This window comes from Rhinolophus ferrumequinum, chromosome X (genome assembly GCF_004115265.2).
Source record: "Rhinolophus ferrumequinum isolate MPI-CBG mRhiFer1 chromosome X, mRhiFer1_v1.p, whole genome shotgun sequence".
Lineage (NCBI taxonomy): Eukaryota > Metazoa > Chordata > Mammalia > Chiroptera > Rhinolophidae > Rhinolophus > Rhinolophus ferrumequinum.
In genome coordinates this window covers 36174900-36197779 of record NC_046284.1, presented here as the reverse complement: position 1 = coordinate 36197779, position 22880 = coordinate 36174900, and the positions used below count along the sequence as shown (strand labels likewise).

The window sequence follows — 22880 nt, the reverse complement described above, 5'->3', positions numbered from 1 at the left end:
TGAGAGTTAAATGTGTTAATACACGAAAGCACTTGCAACAGTGCTTGGCTTAGGGTAAGTATTCAACAGATGCTAACTACTATTATTGTCACACTTCTGTGTTGTTTAGTGTTATACAGGGTGGGCATATTCATGTATTTCCTTTGAAATACCTGAGAAGGAGCCAGTATAGGAGGAGAGGTTGAAGATATAGGAGGGAGGTAATAATAGAGTTAGGTTATTGAGGACCCATACATGAGAGGGATCTGGAACACAGATGGAGGAACTAGACCTAGATTGGAAGAAGGCTATCTCTCATTTTAACAATAGAAGGATGGCAGTTTGGTAGTAGTAGGTAGTAGGAAGTTGGTTTCCTATGTGAAGACTTCTGAACAGATTAAGAAGTACAAATTAGCAGTTACAAAATAGTCATGGGGATGTAAAGTATAGCATAAAGAATACAGTCAATAATATTGTAATAACTATGTATGGTGTCAGGTGAGTACTAGGCTTACTGGGGGAATCTCTTTGTAAATTATATAAATGTCTAACCACTATGCTATACACCCAAAACTAATATTATAATGATTGTCAACTGTAATTCAAAAATATAAAAAGAGGTGAGTTATTTCATAAGATTGAAGAAGCTGTTGAGGAGTTGGAATTTTGAGGAGAATGGAGCTTTGAAAGAATAATTAGGGAGAATGAGAGAATGAGCTGTAAACATAGAAGGATTCCCAGGAATATTGAAAGTCCATTTGAGGTTGGTGACTATGAATTCAGAGTGGTACTAATTTATTCAACTGTGTGATTTTTCTCTTGCAGTGTTTAACAACTCTAGGGTGGAGAGGAAAGACTGTGAACCAGATGTCAGGATCTTCAATGAATGAGTGGAGGACAGCAAAGAGGGAGTACTCAGAGGAAGGAGAATCAGTGATTTTACCTTAGGGTGAAGTAGAAATTATCTGGAAGTTATAATGTGGCTGGAAGCATATGCCCACCTCCCCTCCTGACTCTGCAATACATGCAGTGTGTTGGTATAAATCACTTTCACTTGAAAGGGTTGTAAGGTAAGTTCGATCATCATGGGAAAGCCAGGAGTATCAGTGGATATTCAGAGATGAGTTTGAGGATGGGAGGAGTTTGTTAATCATGGAATGGTGTTCCAGGAGGCACAGTAGAAGCATTTGGAAGTTAAGGTAGAAATGAGAGGTCAAGTGGGGGGAGAAGAAGCACAGAGGAATATGGGAATGAGGTTAGAGGAGAGGAATAACAACAACAATAATAGTAGTAAATTAATAATAATAATAATAATTTAACAATGCTTTGCATGGATACCTAATTTAATCCTAATAACCTCATAAAATATAACCTTTATTTTACAGATGAGAAGACAGGCACAGATTTTTAAGTGACTTGCCCAAGGTCACACAGCAAATAAGTTGAACTGGATGTTTACATATTGGGTGCTGACAAAGGAAAACAGGGATGTGAGTGAGGAATGATGGGTTTGTCTTATCACAAGTTTGACAAGATGGTTAGTCCTGACAGTCTTCTGATAAATAGTGGGCTTTCAGGTCTCTCAAAATTTAACTGTATTTGAGACTGGAGACAGAAGCTGCTGTTTTGTTGGTATTCCTCATATTGCTCAGTATGGAAGGATCCAGGCAGTGGCTGGACCAATGAATTTTCTTACCTGTGCTCTCTAGAGTAATTGGTGGTGGGGATAATGGTGTAATTCTTATGTATGTCTTGCTCTTGTGGGGGATCTGAAGCCAGCTGCAGGAGGCTCTAAAGTGTGAGGCTGAGAGGCAGTTTTGGGGAAAAGTGACCCTAATAGAAGACTTCACAGGCTGTAGGCTCTTAGAGATGTGAGGCCCAGGAGGGGTCTGGCAGTGGCCCAATTCTTTCTTACAGTGCAAGTAACTCCTCCAGTATTCAAAGCTGTAGCCTAGCTCCTAAATAAACTTCTTTACTGGACACCATGAAGGGTTTTGGTGCCATGCTTATTGCTCAAGGAAGCTTATGAAGAAGAAAAGGAGGCCTTACTACAAACTTCCTTAGGCAGCATTTTAGAGTCTCATGTCAACGTGACCCTATAGAATCCTTTCAAAATTCTAAGAATGCAAATACAATCATTAAATGTTTAATGCTTGGTTACTTATTTCAGTAAAATGTGTGATAGACTTGGGTTTTCTGTGTCCTGTGCTTCATGTACATTGAGGACCCTTATAAAATAACTTGCACAGAACACTTATGCACAGATTATAGTACAGAGCATGTATGTCTAAAACATAAAGGTCTTTATAACTATTTATTGCATAAATAAATGAAGTTCATTATTTTACTTTTCAAAGAGGTTTATTTTGAAGTATTTCTGCTTTTATGACATATTGTTTGTTGTAGCAATGATTTATTTGAAGGTAAGTCCTTTGTCAGTAGCAAACCCCCACTTATAACCTTGGTAAACAGAATCCACTTCATAATGATACCGTTTACAACACAAAACCAGAAACACATTGCCATGATAAGTGGGCCCTGCTTATAAATATCTGTGTAGGGGCGTTATTAATGAAGGTATTCATGCACTCATACAGAACTCAATACCTCATTAATACTAATGACCTAACTTGTCATTTGTCATAACTCAGATTTAGTTTCTGTGATTAACACAATGTATGTGAGTGGATTAAAATATGTATGTACAACACCTGAATTTAATATAATATTGAATGTCAACTGTAATTGAAAAATAAAAAATTTAAAAAGTATATAACGATATCTATTCCCATGCATGTGGGATTTGTCATAATCTAGATAGAGCATGTTTAATTTTTTTTTATAATTTTATTTTTTTAAAATTTATTGGGGTGACAATTGTCAGCAAAATTACATAGATTTCAGGTGTGCAATTCTGTATCACATCATCCATAAATCACACTGTGTGTTCACCACCCAGAGTCAGCTCCCCTTCCATCACCATACATTTGATCCCCCTCACCCTCATCCCCCACCCCCCATGTTTAATTTTTATAGAATTAAAAATTAGCTCTCATTTCTAACACTACAAAAATTAAGCATAATACTTTTTAATAAGTCTAAAATTAGTAGATTTCTCAAACCAAAAATTCAAGAAATTAGGAAGCTCATCTAGGTGTTATTAATTTTGGGGACCACCAAGTTAAACTTCACTTGCTAGTGGAATATATAGCTATTACATTGTATTATCATGTTGCTAGTGGAATATATAGTTACTACATTGCATTATCATGTATAGATTGAATACAAATTATCTATTTTCACTCACCTCAAACTGCTTAATAGTGACTGTTTTATCACCGTTATAATGTATTTATTGTTACATGGCAGACTCCCAGGATGATGTGAGAGTTGCCAGGGGAGGAAAGCTCTTTGGCAAGAAGCCTAACAATGTAGCACTAACCACAGCCTAGGGTCTGAGCTTCAGTTTTGCATGTTCATAAACTCAATATTCTAAAAGTCATGGAGTTGATTGATGGTGGGAGTGCGAAGTCATGCTAAGGATGTTCACAAGAGTCTGATGTGTAAGCCAGAATGCCAATTTATTAATTTACAAAAACAAACAATTTTTCACAGGGATTTGATTTGAAAATAGTATTTTTTTTTTCTGGGCAGATCTTCATGGGAAGTTAAATTATAATTAGAAGATTGTTGCTACTATAGAATAAAGGCAGGGTGAGTTAGTCGTACAATTCAAATACATAGTAGCTTTTGTTATGATTGCTCCCGGCGCTCATCTGCCTAACAGAGACTAGAGAGAGTATTTGCTCCCTGGAGAGACTTGTGTATTTGTTTTACAGGTCAGTGCACATCTACCCCAATGCCTGTGGGTAGTGCCTGTTTAGGTTTGTATTTTTGTATGCTTTCTTTGCTGATCAAAACCCTGATTCGCTGTACTTTAAAACATTAAATAAGTAAGACTTGTTTCTTTGTTATCTCTTCCGTCAGATTGGTCTAGTATTGCTCGTTCAGAGGACATTCTAGCACTCAAAGACATTACCTCTTTTGATTTATAGCTCAACTTATAGGTATGGGGGTGAGGTAGGGGATAACAACCTAGTGAATAATTCTACGTGGACACCTCACTGTGGTCAGTGAATATGGTTCAAATTGAAACGCAGGATGCCCAATTAAATTCAAATAACAAGGAATTTTTTAGTATAAGTATGCCCCAAATATTACATGAGATGTAGTTACACTTCAAAAAGTATTCATTGTTGATCTGAAATTCAAATTTAACTGGACATCCTGTATTTTTATTTTTTTATTATTTAATTAATTTATTTAAATGCTAACCAGTATTATTATTATTATTATTATTAATTTTTTATTGGGGAACAGCATGTTTCCCCAGGGCCCATAAGCTCTAAGTCCTTGTCCTTCAATCTAGTTGTGGAGGGCACAGCTCACTGGCCCCTGTGGGAATCAAATCGGCAACCCTGTTGTTCAGAGCTTGTGCCCTAACCAACAACTGAGCCATCCGGCTGCCCCATGGATGTCCTGTATTTTTCTTTGCTAAACTTGGCAATCCCATAAGTACATTAACATGGGGCTATAAGGCTAGCCTGGGTTCATGCTGGTGGGTAAGTACCCATCCATTCATTTGTCTCACGGAACACAAAACCTTTCCCACCAAAAACCCCCGTTTAGGTAGGTCGCAAGGAAACACAGAAGAATCTTGACCCTTTGAGGAACCCGTAAGTGACGCAACTGCCACAAAGCTTTGATTTTCCCGCCCACTGCATTCTTCTCTTCCTGTAACTAAAATGATTACTCTCTCTCTTCTTCCTTCTCAAGTCCCGCCCTTTCAGCTACCGGTTCTGGAGAGGAATCGGTTGCCAAAAAGGGCCGGCACAAGCGCCAACGTGTTCGGAGAAGCGGAAGTAGTCAAATTTCACTGAGAACCGTAAAGTGCGGCTGGCTGTCTCCCTTTCCGGATAACGACTACAGCTCCGACTCTCAGTGCCGGCCTTCCTCCTGGACCCTTGCTAATTCAATTTTTCCCCATTCCCTATCGTCGCCCCCTTCACCTTGGATCATGTTCAAGAAGTAAGGACGTGCTGTGGCCTCCATCGGCTGCTTTTAAGATGGTGGGGGTGGGAGTGGGGAAGAGGGCCAGAGCAAAGATCCTCTTTCTCTCTTCCCCGCTCCTGCCATCCTTACTCCTTAAGGTTTTCTATAGTACTATGCTCTCATTCGCAATTTGCAACACTTCTTTCAGTTTTCCATCCCTAATCCTCAGTTGGGTTTTGGTTCTCCCACCTTTATTTTTTTTCTTCTTACCCCTCTTTCTCTTTTGCCCCCACACCCAATATTATCTTCATTCCTAGGGATCTACCAATCACATCCTTGCACTGAGATTTAGGAGCATATCCTCTTTAGTTAAGAGAAGCCCTGCACTCGCTGCCATATGTTTATTAGTTATGAACTGAATAAGGGAAGGCTTGACTTCCTGGGTCATGGGAGTGAAGGAGTCTGGGTGACAGGAAGCAAGCGGACTGTCATGCCTAGCTGCCAGATTAATGTTTTCAAAACAGCGTGATTGCTCCATAGGCTATTCAGTGTAAGGAAGAAAAAAATTACTTGGGAACCTACCTAGTGAGCTTGGTTTCCAGATTTGGTAGATGCAAAAAGCAAAGGGGTACCATGGGCAAAGGAAGGTGGATTTTGTTCATGACATACTGAACAAAAATAAATAGGGATCTTAGAAATCATCATCACTTTAAAAAAAAAATCTCAGTAGATTATATAGCCTAGCAGGGACCGATTTTCTGGTTATGTTTGGGCTAGTCTTTTGTATCTCAACACTTGAGGGCTCTTTTGGTTTGGTTTGCTTTTGTTTTTTCACACAGATTTTGTTATAGGTGGGAATCTATTTTTTCCTGGGTAGAGATGAATAAGGTTTTCCAGAAAAGGCATTTTTGTAGATGATTAGACATTATAATGTGAAATATGCCTCATATCCTCTCCCCAGCTAATACACGACAGTTTATTTTAATATTGTATTAACACGTTGGTTGTGCTGGACACAATAAAAGGGAAATGTTATTTAAAAAAAAACCATTTCATAATTATTTTAGGCATCTAAATACTTGCTTGGGAATAGATGACTAATTAAAACAATATAGTTAGCTATTCTGATATGTGTGCTTAGAAATGCCTTTTTTATCTTGCAAAACTCATTTGGCAGATTTGATGAAAAAGAAAATGTGTCTAACTGCATCCAGTTGAAAACCTCAGTTATAAAGGGTATTAAGAACCAATTGATAGAGCAATTTCCAAGTATTGAACCGTGGCTTAATCAAATCATGCCTAAGAAAGATCCTGTCAAAATAGTGCGATGGTAAGTCTTTGTTTTTCTCTATGTAAAGCTCAGAGTAAGTAGCTGAATACCGTGTGATTAGATTGCACTCATAATAAATGGAATTATTTTCACGTTAAATATTGATAGAGTAATTATGGGAGTAGATAAATAGAATAACTCTAAAACTAAGCAATGTTCAAATGTTCTATGTGAAGAATGTGGCTTTATGTTTAATCCAAGTTAAAAGTTTTTATTCAGAGTTGGATTTATTTCAGCTTGTACTTTAGAGATTTGTTTTATTGAATTATCTAACAATGAAATTAAAATAATATGTGAAATAAAATTGATTGTAGCAGGTAATATTTTTTTTTTCTTTTTAGTCTCTGCTGGACTGGTATGATAGGTAAAACAGTTTACACATTTTTTTTTTTTTTGGCCTGGATCTTTACTGAAATTTTAAAAAAGCTTACTGTGTCTCTGTTATGGATGTTTCATATTTAAAGGATATTTGGCATATTCATTTTTGAAAGAAAATATCTAACTTGGGACTTTGTGACATTTGTCTTACAGCCATGAACATATAGAAATCCTTACAGTAAATGGAGAATTACTATTTTTCAGACAAAGAGAGGGACCTTTTTATCCAACCCTAAGATTACTTCACAAATGTAAGTCTTGTTAGAAAATATGTATTTGGGGATATGGGAACACACAAAAGGAGCTGAAAGTGACTTCTAGTAGTTTTTTATTAGTACTAGATACTAATGAATATAAAACTAAAATGAACCCCCATCTTATGGTAAATCTGAAAAAAGCAAATTTTCTCATTATGTATTCCAGAAAGCCCAAGAAAGAACATTCATTCATTCGACAAATATATGTTGAACTTACTATGTGTCAGGCACTGAGCTAGGTACTGAGAATATGATGGAAAGCAAAGACAGACATGGTTCCTATTCCTATGAAACTAACAGTCTAGTTGGGAGAATGGACAACAATTAGATAATTACACAAATATATATTCACAAACTGTGATAAGTAATGTGAACATTTCCTTTAAAACTTATATCTGGATTTTCCTCATTCTCGTAGAGATAATTCTATATAAGGGAAAGTATTATCTAATTGGGGTCCCAGTATTGTTAGTTGAGTGCCAAGTTCAGGTGTTATGAAACAAAATAATGTTTATTAATATCCACTTTTGCACATTGTTAGATTGAGTACATTACAAAAGAAAATCCAAAGGAAGATACAGTCCCAGTGCACAAGTTTTTAATTGTGAAGTAAAATTTCCGCTTTACAAACCAGTATGCATTTGGCATTCTAGCCTAGAGGCAGAAAGGGAGTGACTGGAGGCTTTGTGTAGGTTTTATTGGTGAGCTAATGAGTTTGGTTTTTGGACCTAGGAGATAAATTTTGACTTACCTGGTGAAGCAGAGGTCTGGAGCAGTAAAGCTGTTAGGCAAATCTTAAAAGAGGCAAAGCATTTTAATATTTAAAAAGGAATATTTACAATTATTCGATTAAGTATTGATTTCATCAGGTTAAAAAAGAACTATGATGAAAATAAATTGAGTCCCAATGCAATGGGAACAAGTTTAAAATTAAAATATTTTGGTGACATTAAGACATTTTGATGACATTAATTCCTACTCAACCAGAAGAGAACAGAGAAAAAATAATCAAATGTAACTTTACTATTGTCACGCCAATAAACTTTAAAAAAAAATCTACTCTGTAATAAGTTTGTATTGCGTATTTGTATATGCAATAAGTTTGTATTGCATATTTGTATTGCAAAAAAAAAAAATCAAATGTATTGCATGAATCTAGATTGGATCCTGGTTTGAAAAACAAAATTCAAGCCCTCCCCACCCCCAACATAAAAAGATATAGACTTTCTTGGGACTATTGGGGGAAATTTGAATCTGGTTTGACTATAAGATGATATTGTAGAACTGCTGTTAAATTTTTAGGTATGATAATAGTGTTATTGTGTAGAACGACTTTATTCTTAGGTGATGTGTGCTTATTTATGGTGAAGCATTGTCTGAAATTTAAAATGGTAGAGGAAAAATAATGTGTGTTTAAATAGAAAGAAATAAAGTAAATATGGCAAAGTGTTAATGAACAATTGTTGAATCTAAGTGGATGATGTCCAGGTGTTCATTGAACTATTCCAGTTTTTCCGCACATTAAGCATTTTCATAATATGTTGGAAGAAACAGATGTTTCTATATAGCACTATTTTGCTGGGAACCAACCTTTTTTGAACATCTTAAAGTTATTCTTGTGCAAGAAGCAGGATAATATGGTGGTTAAAAACATGAACTTGGAGTTAGGTAGACCGGGGTTCAATCCCCATTGTATGTCACTTTTGTCGAGTCACTTAAATTGTTTAAGCCTCATTTCCTTATCTTTTAGAATGGACATAGTTGTGTATTACATCTCCTAGGGTTGTGAGGATTAAATGAGATAGTGCATGTAATGTACCTAACACAATACCGGGAACATAGTAAGTGCTCAATATATGATAGCCATTATATTGATGTAGTAATTGTTTAATAAATGTCCACTAGTATTATTGTCATCATAATTAAAGGGCAGGTATTAATGAGGATGGAGATCTAGAAAACAAATTATGGCTTGTGAGTAGTAAATGCATTAATTCATTCAGGTTCCTTTTTATCAGTAAGATGTTTAAATTAATTTTGAGTCTTGGCAGGAAAAAGACTTACTTGTTCTCTGACTAGTGGGAGGGCTAGTGGTAAAACATTAAAGTGAATAAATTTTACCAATGGTTGTTGTTATTATCCCTAGAGAGCCCTGAGTGGCCTAAAAAGTTTTCCCCTATTCATTGTTTTAAGTTCTCCAGGGATCCTTTAATTGTTAGGTTATGAATTATTTGTAGACACACACACGCAAAAATAATATTTTTAAGATTACAAAAGGAGTGTGTTCATTCTAGAAATTTGGAAAATACAGAAATAAAATCATTTCTGTATTCCCATAACCTAGAGATAACCATTGTTAATATATCAGTGTACTTCCATCCAATTATTTCTTGTATTGTGTCTATGTAAATGTATATTTTTTTCCTTTTTAAATTGGGCTCTGTTATATAGTTATTTTTTAATTAAAAGACTTATTTTTAGAGCAGTTTTAGGTTTACAGAAAAATTGAACAGCAAGTAGAGTTCCCATATTCTTCCTCCCCACCCTTCCCTTATTATTAACATCTTTCATTGGTGTGATACATTTGTTACAATTGCTGAACCAGTATTGATACATTATTATTAACCACAGTCCATAGTTTACATTAGGGTTTATTCTTTGTGTTATACATCCTGTGGGTTTTGCCAAATGCATAATGTCCACTGTTAACATATGGTACAAAATGGTTTCACTGCCCTAAAAATCCTGTGTTCCACCAATTTGTTCCTCCTTCCTCCCTCTCCCCATGAGCACCTAGAAACCACTGATATTTTTGGTAGTATTTTTATTCTTCTTTTTCCACTTAACGTTATATTATGAACATTTCCCAGGGTATTTATGTATTCTTCAAAAAACCATGGCTCTATTATATAGATATTATAGATACACCTGAAGTCCTGTATCTCTTATTGTTGGACATTTGATTCCAGTTTATTTCAATTATAACTATTAGTGTTGCAATGAATATCTTCCTCCTGAAATATTTTGTACATCTCTCATTTTTTCTTAGGATAAATCTTAGAAGTAGATTTGAGTCAAAGAGTTTGAGCCTTTTCAAGGCTGTTGATACATGTTGCCAAGTAGTCCTAAAGAAAGGTTATACCCATTTATTAGCCATCTAGAGGTATATGGGAATGCCAGTTTTCTTACACTCTTGCTAGCACTAGGAAATACTTTTCTTAAAAATATTTACTAACTGGATAAATGAAGGATGTTTCCCTTTTATTTTGCATCTGTCAGAGTACTGTAATTTTGGGAAATATTTGTTCATGTCCTTTGCCTTTTTTCTGTTGAGTCGTTAGCCTTATTAATTTATGTAATATTTTTTTTCTTCTAGATCCTTTTATCCTGCCACACCAGCAGGTTGATAAAGGAGCCATCAAATTTGTACTTAGTGGAGCAAATATTATGTGTCCAGGCTTAACTTCTCCTGGAGCTAAACTTTACCCTGCTGCAGTAGATACGATTGTTGTATCCTTCTCAGGCTATAACTGGTGAAAAATGTATTTATTGTATTCTTTTCATTACTGAAAGATCTATCACCCAAAAGAACATTAGATGTACTTTTTGGGGTCATATTTCTGGTTACATTTGAAGACGTGGGAAATAACATTATTTTTTGAGACTAAATTATGTCCCATCTTAGAAATTAAATGAGAACAAATAATAAAAGTGTCCCAGCTGCATTTCAGCCCAGTTAGGGCCCAATGTTATCAGATTCAGGACAGTCTACAACTCTCAATTATTAATGGAGAAGATATATCTGATATGATTGGATCACATCAGCTTGCTACTTTTACGTTTGACTTACGCAGATACACTGGAATAAAAGCACTCCTAAGGGAAAAGAACTTAGATACCAGGTAGAGTGTTAGAAGTGGGTAGTGGGAAATATTGGCAATCCCTAACTTTTATTTTAAAGTTCATTAAAATAAAATTTCATTAAAATAAAATTAAGTTGGTTGTTTACGTCTCAGAACATGATTTCTCGCAGAGAAATGTTAAAGTCCCAGATAGTCCTTAAGTATCTAGTCAACTAACGATGTAGGTGAATAATTCAGCATTATTTCCATTTCTGTGGTGCTGTTTCAGCTACATTCTAAATTAAATAGGTTTTTGTCAACCAGTCTGGACAGGAAAACATCTCCATTGTCAAAGAGTGGCCATTTGCCTCAGGTTGAGAAATGGAACCATACTTGGTAGGAATGGGGAAATCACTGTGGAGTGGGGAAGACCATTGGAATGGATTTTAGAGTGTGTTCTGTGCTTAAAAGGAGGGTGTCCTCTGTTGTGGCAGTTATATCTAAGGGGTAGTATAAATTGTATATTTACATATTAGGAACAGCTTATATTGACATAGATACTGGTCACATAATAGGTGCTTAAATATTTGTGGAACATTGAGTGAATGAATGAATTGAAAATCAGTGGAGAAAAGTCTTCTGTAAGGACAGGTTACCTTTTTATGTTTATGATTTTTCTAAGTGTGGTAAATTTATAGTTTTGAAGTTCCTTTAAATGGGAAATTTTCTTAGTACCTAGCCTTTACTTTTAAAATAATTTTTAATTTGAAATAATTATAGACTTTTAGAAAGTTGCAGAACTAGTACAGAGAGGTACTCTGCACCCTTGAACTCTTTTAAAAATAGGTACTGCAGTGTTTAACACTGTAGATGCTTCAAGTGATAACTAATAATGTTCTGGTTGAAAAAGTTGACACTTACATTGAGCTCTTAAAGATAGTTTGGGGACATAATTATTGTTTTACTGTGTCCTTTATATAAAACTACCAGTGATTAAAACTATTCAGTGATTAAAATACTAGAACAATTGATATTTATTTCACAATTTTTAATATTTATGTACAATAAATTTTATTTCCTTTTTTGTATGACTTACTCTGGTTTTGTTGGCGTTGGGTTATAGTATTAACATTTGATTTAAAAGCCAAGAATGATTATTAGATTCATTCATTTAGCATTTATTGAGTATTCACAATGTACCCACAGACTGCACTAGGTCCCTGCCCTCAAGGAGTTAGTGGTCTAGGCGAGGATACAAGATGGGTTTAAAGGGGCTTAACTAATAATGTGATCATTATTTGACACCCCCTCTCCAAGGCATTTTGATAGTTTTCTTAGCTGTGTGTTTTCAGGCCATCATGGCAGAAGGAAAACAGCATGCTCTGTGTGTCGGAGTCATGAAGATGTCTGCAGAAGATATGTAAGTCTCACGTTAGGCCCCCTTAGCTTTTGAGATATGGGTAACCTACACAGGAAGCATCAGAATTACAGGTTAAATTTGCTCTCATTCATACCACATCTTACAAATGTATAAGCGCAGAAGCCTCATTTCTGATTTTTTCCTAACACTCAGGAAGCCATTGAAACCTATTTTGTCTCTGGGATTACATTCTTTCTTAAGCACTCTGAAAAGAACCTTGTGCCAACACATTTGTTTTATATGTACGTATGTGCTGTTTTAGGAATTTTTTATTTAGTATCATTTAAATTGGTTGGGGGAGAGATGTTTTGCTACTAAGGTTTAAAACAGTGACATAGTTTGGCACCACACAGTATTTATCTTATATTTGGACCTGGTGGTATAGAATATTAACGAAATATTTAAAATATATTACCAAAATATAGTCTATATATTTAAAAATGTTGGAACTCATTCGATGACCAAATTATTCCTATTCATTTTATTTCAGGGTTAACTTTGATGTTCTCCTTGTATGATGACACATCATTACTGTTTCTATAAACCCACTAGTTAGATTACTAGAATCACTTTAAGACATGAACTGCTGCAGAATAATGTAGTTTAATGTAGACAATAATGTTAGTGTAATATAAATAAATTACCTACATGTGGCTCAATAATTGCAAAATAACAATACACTTTGAATTATATTTACCATGACTAAGTTTATAAAAATGCATAACAATATGTTTGTGTTTTTTCCTTCTACAGTGAGAAAGTCAACAAAGGAATTGGCATTGAAAATATCCATTATTTAAATGATGGGCTGTGGCATATGAAGACATATAAATGAGCCTCAAAAGGAATGCACTTGGGCTAAATATGGATATTGTGCTGTATCTGTGTTTGTGTGTGATAGCATGAAGACAATATCTCTGTGCTTGTGCTGAATAAATTCAATAGATGCTAAAATTCTGTTAGCTTGAAAAATTACTTTCGTTTTTCTTAAACTCCAGATAAAATTGGGTAACAAACTTGGACATTAAAAGGTATCTTGTAAGTAACCAAACTCAGACAACTTCATGTCCTTTCTTAGGCTAGTAATGTAAGACGAAGGGCAGGACTTGTAAAATGAACTTGCCAGTATATGGCTGACCCCCTCTCCCAGAGAATCTGATAACTTAATGGGGCTGGAAGCTAGACTGGGAATGTTATCCCATTATCCCAGGGCACCTGGAAGTGCCCCTTCTCTTTTATATGTGTTTTTTTGTTTGTTTGTTGTTACTGTTTTTAAACTTTTTGTTATGGATAATTCCAAACATACACAAAAGTGTGGGGAGTATAGTATAATGGACCTTTTCTGTATCCATCACTTAGCTTCAATTCATGGCCAATCTTATTTCATCTATATCTCACTTATTCCTTCCCACCCCACTCCCTGATTATTTTGAAGCAAATCCCAGATATATCATTTCATCCACAATTACCTTAATACATATCTTTAAAAGATAGTGGTATTTAAAAAAACAACCACAATGTCATTATCACACTTAAATATATTACCTGTTTCTTAATATCAAATATCTGGACTGTTCAAATATGTGACAAATGGACTTGATTGTCTCCCTCTTTCATTTTCTGTCATCGTTGGTATGCGTGATATAGCTACCAGACAAGGTCCATATATTGCATTTGGTTGTTATTTATTTAAGTCTCTTCCAATCTATAAGTTCCCCCTAATCAATTACTTAAGAAGTTTAGTTGTTTTGTCTTACAGTGTTTCCTCCCACTTTCTGGATTTTGTTGATTATATCACTGTAAAGTAATTTAACTTGTTTTTGTCCTCCGGGTATAGCCTGTAAACATATAAGCTGGAGGAGATTCAAGTTCAACTTATTTAGTGCCCTCTCTTGAAGCTACACAGATGCCCAGAACTTTCAGGTTTGGGTCCCCACCGTCCTTAAATAATGTGTATGTCCTTAAATAATGTGTATGTCCTATCATAGGTGGCATATGAAGGCAATGGACCTACTTCAGTAAGAACAGTAAGCGGCTTTGGGAGTTAAAATGAGCAGTTATTAATTAATTTATATAGTGATAACAGGCCTTTTTTCCTAATAACCTTGCTGTTATTCTAGTGTTTCAGCCATTTTCATTTGGTTGTTTACAAATGTATGCATGTTTTGTTTTTCAGATGGATACAGACATTTACATAATTGTGATAATCTGTGTTACAGTTAGAAATTGGTGAGAAAGGTGAGGGTGGGCAGTAAAGAGAGAACATTTGGCTGGCTATTGCAGCTGGGCCTCCCAAAATACAACATAGGTGAAGGTAATAGATCCAGGGTTTGACCCTCAGACTGAGAAACTATTTCCCACTAATGAAACTTGTGAGACTTGGAGATTCCCATGTTAGAATGTAAATATATTAATTTATAGTGATAAGTCTGCTTAGGGTAAACAGTTAGTAAATAGGAACTTTCTTGGTGAACACGGCTGAGCAAAAATAGTTGATAATTTAGGGGAATATTTCATCTGGGCTAGGGGAAGGCTTGGAGAATTTTTTCTGCTTCATCACTAATTAGAGTGCTTGTTGTCTGCCATAATTTTCTTTTCTAGCCCATAGAGGTGCTCTGATATTTTACTTCCTATATCCTTTTAAAGTTCTGTGTAGAATATTTTCTTTTGTTATGACAGGTATATTCTATAGCTTACCATATTGTTTTATTTATTCCTGGTGGATAACAGTGTAAATAGTCTCATCAGTAATTCATTTATAAATCATCTTTCAGGGTAGGTTTCTTCAACAGATAGTCTCCTTTTATGCTTACTGGTTTCAAATTCAGATGTCTCCCCATTTGCGGGAAGGAGGCACCCTATTTGAGGCCTGTAGCTCCTTAGTCTTAAAAATAGAGTAAATTAGTCATTTATGTCAAAACTAACTTTGAACCTTTAATTTTGGTGCTAAGATAATGTTAATTGACCAAGATTGACTAGGGAGTGTTAGCAATGAAAAACAAAGCACATACATATATTAGAGAAGGTAAAATCTTTTATTGCCTGATTTCTGAAATAATTTATTCTTGTTTCTAATCACTGTTACAGTGGGTGTAGGGAACACTTTTAAAATATTCAACATCATCATCTGTGCTTGTTTTTCTACTATGCTGAGGTACACTGACTGTGTTGCCTTGGAGATATGGACTAAATATGTATGTTTCCTGCTCCCCCGGGTTTGAGGCCTCAGGTAAATCGGTGTTAATTAGGAGTGTCACTCTATACAAGGGAGCCCCTTACCAGTTTCTGAACATTAAGTCATGCAGGGAACTCAATTCAAAGAGGTTGACTAACTAACATATATCAGCTTCTTTAGGAACTATGCTTAAAGGAAACTTAGTTTACCCACATTCCTGAGAGTAGGAATACAGGGAGAGCCTGTTTTCTCTCAGGCAATGTGTCTTCAGTTCATTTTTAGTTTCAAAATTAATTTTGTGTCAAGTCAACCTACAATTTATGTGTATGTGACACACTTTTACTCAGGCAAGGTCACTTTAGCTCAGTGGACATTTATTGAGTATCTCCTGGGTTCTAGGTGATGTGGCATAAAGATGAATAATGAATAAGTAGTCATTGCCCTTAAGGAGCTTCTAGTTTAGTGAGTCAATTTACATTTAAAAAAAAATCTGGGTAATGGTGACAGCCCAGTACCAATTTTTAAAGCCAGTAGGAAGTTACTAATATTTTTCCAATTTCGGTCCTCAAAATTTGCAAATTATACATCAACCAAATATAAAAATATTCCTTAGATTGTATCCAATGTGAGAAGGTTAAAAATATCCAGATGTCTTGGAGTTGCAACAATTCAGCATTCCAACTCAGATGGTTGTCCCAGTAATATAAAGGACTGATCAACCTTCTCCTAGCAGACTGTTTATTATAGTGGTTTGGTGGTGTCCTGTTCACCGCTGCATTTTTCCTTTTTTCTATTCCTTTGAATGTTCTAGATCCAAAACAAGCAGCTGAATTTATCCCAGGGGTAGTCATGAACATTTCAGTTTGAGGGATTTGATAGTTCCCAAACAGAAGGTCATATGGCATTTGTCAAATTATAATTATATCCAAGTTCCCCCTCTGTATGTAAATCAGCTACTGAGGATACGGTATTTCTAAGCATAGTACTTCAGAAAAAGATACAAGAATGTCAACTAAATTTGCAGAGATATTTCATTATAAAAAATATTTTCACTTTTTTATTGTTAATGAAAACATTAATGCAGCTATTATATATTAATAGAAATATGAAATGAGGGCCGGCCTGGTGGCTCAGGCGGTTGGAGCTCCGTGCTCCTAACTCTGAAGGCTGCTGGTTCAATTCCCACATGGGCCAGTGGGCTCTCAGCCACAAGGTTGCCGGTTTCAGCTCCCGTAAGGGATGGTAGGCTGTGCCCCCTGCAACTAGCAACGGCGGCTGGATCTGGAGCTGAGCTGCACCCTCCACATCTAAGACTGAGGGGACGACAACTTGGGGCTGAATGGCACCCTCCACAACTAAGATTGAAAGGACAACTTGACTTGGGAAAAAGTCCTGGAAGTACACACTGTTCCCCAATAACGTACTGCTCCCCTTCCCCAATAAAATCTTTAAAAAAAAAAGAAAGAAATATGAAATGAATGTACAAAGAAAATGTTTTAACTTTATCCAGGTTCCTTAATTTTGAGAATATATCTCCCAAGGCTCTTCAGGAAACTCGAATGTTCCACTGAACATAAAGGAGTATCCACTGAAACTGATTTATCATGAAAGGAAAAAAAATGAAAATGTATGCATCCTATGTCAATATAACCATCACTTCTGAGATCTTAAGCAATCAGAAACTTACTCAAGAAATTCCATAACTTGTAAGATTCCATAACTTTAAATTCCATAACTTTAGGCCATTAAAATATATTTCTAAAGTCCTTCAGAACACTTATGTTTAATATATTATTAACCATATAACGACAATAATTTAGAATAAGTGTAATTGTATTCTTAATATCCCAGTCTCTCAGCAATAGTTCCTAATGAAGTCATGTCTGTCAACAGGGAGACTGATGCATAGAAATGCACTTTGTATTATATGTTTTTACATTTTGTATGTATATTATATAGTAGGTAAAAAAAAAAAAGAGTAGATATGTGAGGTCCGGCAATTAAGTTCGAGAACTCATCCTAGAAAAAGTGCTACATACCTCATTGCTGAATATCACTATGGTCACCTTTGAAGTACTCCCCTTGGGAAGCTATGCACTGATGCCGGTGCCTAGTCCACCCTTCAAAGCAATTTTGGAACTCTTTTTCTGAATGGCCATCAGAGCTGTCCTCGTATTACCCTTGATGTCCTGAATGTCATCAAAATGTCTTCTTTTCAGTATTTCCTTTATCTTCAGGTAAAGAAAGACGTCATTGGGGGCCAGATCCGATGAGTAGGGAGGGTGTTCCAATACAGTTATTTGTTTCCTGGCTAAAAACTCCCTCACACACAGTGCCGTGTGAGCTGGTGCATTGTCGTGATGGAAGAGCCATGAATTGTTGGCAAAAAGTTCAGGTTGTTTTCGTCTAACTTTTTCACGCAGTCCTTTTAAGCACTTCCAAATAGTAAACTTGGTTAACTGTCCATTTTGTACAAATTCATAATGAATAATCCCTCTGATATCAAAAAAGGTTAACAACATCGTTTTGACTCTTGATTTGGACTGATGGAACCTTTTTGGTCGTAGAGCATTGGCTGACTTCCATTGTACACTTTGACGCTTTGTTTCAGGGTTGTATTGGTACACCAGTGATAAAACAGTCCAGAACATCATCTGCCTCTCCAAAAGGTCTTGGAAAACTTTGACTCTCTTGCTTTTGTTCATTGGTGAGCTCCTTTGGGACCATTTTTGCACATACCTTTCTCATGTCAAGATTTTTAGTTAAGATTTTCCTGTTTCTCTATCAATGTTTACTTGGTCTGGTATGCTTCTCACAGTTAGCCGATAATTTTGATGCACAATTTGACAACATTTCTGCAATGTTTACGTCAGTTCTGCTCATTACTGGCTTCCCTGACCTCTCTTCATCAGTGATGCGTTCTCTCCCCTCAGAAAAACGTTTAATCTATTTGTATGCTGCTGTTTTCTTCATGGTGTTTTCCCCAGAAACTTGGACTAAGATGTTCCTGATTTCACTTCCACTCTTGCCAAGTTTAACAAGAAATTTAATGTTTGTTTGTTGCTCTAATTCAAGCTTAGACATTCACGCGATGGCACACAAAAACATGCAACAACATTAATGAATGCCACTCAGCAAGACACTGCCACACATTGACACGAACACAGCTGTGAGACACTGATATACCAAGGTTAGGAAACCTTACTGAGCTGTTTACACAGTGCTGCCAATGTAAGCACACGGTGGCAAGTTTGCGAATTTAATTGTCAGACCTTTTAATAACCTATAACACTAATTTGTTTACTATTGTATTTAAACTAATTAAGTAATTGTAAAGGACTATGACTCCGTCAGAACAGGAGTGAATGAACAAGATTAAGAGCTAGTTTTTAAATCTGTTGAGACTACTAGGCAAGTTGGTTGGTTGAAGAAGCTGGCCTCTTGGAGAATATAATTTATGTATGGAAAGAGATACAGGAGATGATTCACTGGAATTTCTCCTAATAATATCATATGGATATTCATAAGAACAGGTCATAGGGAGGAAAAATAGATAAAAACATATAAACTAATTAGTACTATTAAATTAGTGAAAAATTAAAGACCACATTTTATACTTGAACACTTTGAGAAATAAAAGATCAATTAGTGAGGGAGCATTTGAGAGCTTGCTTCCCAGCATGTCATCAGTGTGGCTCAAATAAACTGAAACTCTCATAAAAAGTCTCAAAAAAAAATCAATTAGTGAAGTAATTTCTACTTAAAACTCTGGTTGTTCCAGAGAAGGACATGCCTCACGATGGTGCAATTCTAATTAAATGGATTGTCTTATAAATTTTTTAAAAATCTCATTTTAAAAGTAAAACAAATCATGATTTCCACATCATAATTTTTATTGCTCTTATTCCATTTCCCAATTTTAAAATGCTTTAATTTCAGCAAATGTATGAATTTAGGGGACTTCTAAGGCATAATCATTTACTTCACTCCCTTCAAGTTCATTATAAGTGTTCTCAGAACTCTACCATGGTGGAAGGTGGGGAGAAACCCTAAATTTAAACAATTCAAAGATTTACTTTCTTCTAATTTTGATGTTTTAATCACAAGACTTGATTATCAATGATAGTTATGAACTTTATGGTGAAATAAGTAATTTCTTGTGATTTTCACAAGCATAAGAGCAAAAGACTATGTTTGAAGCAATAAATCATTTAAGCACTTGCTTGAAGATTTCTCCAAGCATATGCCTTGGAAAGCGAATTCAGTTCCCTTGGGAAAAGCCATATTGGGGAGACTTGGGCGATCCATTTTTATTCTTACCAGCTTATGTTTCAAAAGGGGACACTTTCTGTCTTTGTCCCTAAATGCTGGGCTTGTCCTTCTATGCAGATGCATGATGAAGCCCTGAGGCTTGGAAACTTGCAAATCAATCAGATTATTTTGTGATGAAACTGCACGTTATATTGACAGTCTATTAGTAGTCCTTGAATGAGCTTAAATTTGAGACAACGTTTAAAAGCCGTAGCATGCACTTTCTTCTAGTTTGCTTTCCTATCAGTGGGGCTTGAAATGTTTGTTTCTGTATATTGACATTTTAACAAATTTTTCTGAAAGATTGCATGTGTACTTCTTAGTTTGGATGCTGTTTTCGTCAGTTCTAATGCTGCCCCATTCAAAATTGATTTTTAAAGCCAAAATTCACTGTTCACTTAAACATCTGAACTAGATTGGGCAGGGTGAGGAGGATGTAGGGAAGAGTCCTTTTTGCCCTGTAGGATCTAGACAGCTTTCTTAAGACTTGACTTATCCAGGATTAGGAGAAAAACATGCTTTTGCATGACTAAGATCGTTCTAAAGTTTGCTTGTGTAAGCATTTTATGTTTAAGAAAGTTCGAACTAAAATGTATTTGAATATAGAGGCAGAAACAGCTTCATTTAGTGGGATAACAGCAATCTCTAACCCATCAAATTAATCTCTAACCCATCAAATTAAATAGTTTTCAAAAAGCATGTGACTGGAAAATATTTTTCATTGCAATGCTTTATTGTTTTAAAAATAGTAGGGGCTAAAATGTAGTAAAAACTTGGACCTTTATACTGCACTTACTTTATGTTGTGTTCTACAAGGTCAAAATTTTATATTTTGTAAAATGTTTTAAAAGGAGTCCACAAAGTAATTACGCTTTCTTGCTTCCAAATGCAGGAGTCTGAGAGAAGGCACATGGCCTCATTAGCTTCTGGGTGTTGTCAAACCCAATCCTCACTCAAGTACTAAATGCCCAGATACATTTACTGGGGATGCAGGAGTCTCACTTAGCCAATGGTTTTTGCCAACATAAAGAGAACATCTTGATTCAAGTGTGAAGAGAGAAACCATACTGATTTGGACAATTGTGGCTCCAGTGATGTCTAATTTGCTGTGAAACAGGAACATGATCTAAGTTAATGTTTTTAAAAGCAACTTCTGAATTTCTCCTTAAAAGTATTTCTTTTATAAAAAAGCTGTTTGAAGAAGAGCTATTTTATTGAATGGCACAGATAAAATGTACAGATGTTATCTTAAAACTATTAATTAAGGAGTTCCCTTGTGAATTTGAATATTCAACACCAGCTGCTATTCACAGATTTCAATACTTTACAATCAAGATGTTTAATAAAAAGGATTGATACATATTTAACTGTGTAAAGTGCTAGTTAAACTTGTAAGCAGCAAAGGGAAGTAACAATCCCTGACTGACTACTATATGCACAAGCTCTATTTCCATATCTTGCTTAATTTTTATGATGATTTCATGAGGTATATTTTAATTCACATATTACAAATGAGGAAACGAAGACACCAGAGGGGTTATATAACTTTCCTAAAGATACATAACTAATGGCAGAATTGGGATTTGAACTTAGGTCTGCCTGACTGCAATGCCCGTTTTGCAGACAATCTCCCCTCATTTCTCATAAAATGTTAACCTCGGCCCACAGTCACATCACCACCTTTGTTTATGGGTTACCAAAGAGAAGTACAAGTTGGCCAAGCCTCTGTTCCACAGTGGGAAAATATGAGTAAGATGTGAATGCATATGAGTGTGTTGCTTGTACAGTGTCTTATTTGTGCTTCTGCAGGAATGTTTTGGTTTCCCTCTTCAGCAGTGCATACCTTTTGAAACTGGACTCAGTCCTGAGGTCTGAACTTTTTCTGTTATTAGTCACCTTCAAGCCAGGATTTGTGACAATTTAAAGATTATGTCATTCAGAAGCTGCTGCTGGATCTTTTTAGAAAAGGATACAAGGGGGAGGGTTAGTTAAGAAGTGGAGAGATGAATGTAGAGTGTAATGTGCAAAGGAAGCACTAGCAGCTGCTTTGTGACTATCAATATATCCAAAAGATAGATAGGGAGGAGGATTAGTGAATATTAAAATTAGTGACAGGAGCAGTTTGGTTCAATTATAATCTAAGAAAAAAAGCTGAGGGGCCTAATCTATATTTTGCTTCAGATCCAGTGATTTAATTTTGCTAAGGAAGATCCAGTGAGGAGATATCCTGAGGTCTATTAAAAGTCAGGTTGCAATTTCCATAACATTCAAGACAATCAGGAAAATAAATAGGACTGTTAGAAGAAACCAAGTTTTCTCCCATTCACATGTCAGCCTCAGGGTTGGGGATGGGATCCGTACACTTCTGGAATTTAGACCTGTGCTGTAACTGTAAAATACATATTGGATTTTAGAGACTTAATAAAAAAAAAGAATGTAAACTATCTTAACTTTTTTCTATTGATTACATGTTGAAACATTTTTAGATAAACTGCTTTAAATAAAATACAATATTAAAAATAATTTCACACTTCAAAAGTGAAGTGTCTTTTCACTTTTTTAATGTGGCCACTAGAAAATTTAAGGGTGATGTCAGAAACACATGGCATGAAGGGTGTTCCTTGAAATTTCCCCTAGAAATTATAACAAATTGAACAGCTACAATTCAACAAATCAACAAAGGATACCCTACACAACACACAAGCACATCTGAGAGATCCGCACATCAACACATCTGAAAGTGGGCAAACCTGGGCAAACAAAGGAGGAGGGAAGGGGGGAGTGCAGAGACATGGGGCCACAGGACAGAGTCCAGAGATCACTGTGGTCTCGGGAGAGGGAAGGATTCAGGCTGCAGGTGCATTTTCTGTAACCCACAATCCTGCTTGAGGGATCAGCATATGATACGGCTGAAACAAGTGATAGGGTCTGAGTGATGGGGGCAGAAACCTTGGGGCAAAGAACAAAAGACAGAAAACAAAGACAAGGAGCCGGGCTGCATCCCCTCACCCTCCCAGTGTTAGAAGTAGGCTCCAGAAGAAACTGTAGCAGTGTTGGATTAAAAAGTAGGATATGTATGTACAGCCATGAAACTGGAGAGACAGTCCCACAGCAGCAGGCACATGGTGCGGCTAAT

The 22880-nt window shown here is 35.8% G+C and overlaps 2 protein-coding genes across 7 annotated transcripts in view; one reads left to right on the top strand and one right to left on the bottom strand.

The window, feature by feature from the left end:
* Window positions 1–22880, bottom strand: part of CUL4B (cullin 4B) — a 105613-nt gene that overhangs the window by 69810 nt on the left and 12923 nt on the right. The window lies entirely within an intron of this gene.
* On the top strand, window positions 4773–13241 carry MCTS1 (MCTS1 re-initiation and release factor). Of its 2 annotated transcripts, none has more exons than XM_033103293.1 (6): window positions 4773–5067; window positions 6209–6361; window positions 6893–6990; window positions 10373–10506; window positions 12191–12258; window positions 13012–13212. In XM_033103293.1, exons 1-6 carry the CDS (start codon window positions 5057–5059, stop codon window positions 13091–13093), a joined length of 546 nt encoding a protein of 181 aa, XP_032959184.1. In that variant the 5' UTR covers window positions 4773–5056; the 3' UTR covers window positions 13094–13212. The 2 variants fall into 2 exon arrangements, with proteins under 2 accessions (XP_032959184.1, XP_032959182.1); XM_033103291.1 differs by lacking the exon at window positions 4773–5067 and adding an exon at window positions 5523–5581 and having other exon boundaries at window positions 13012–13241.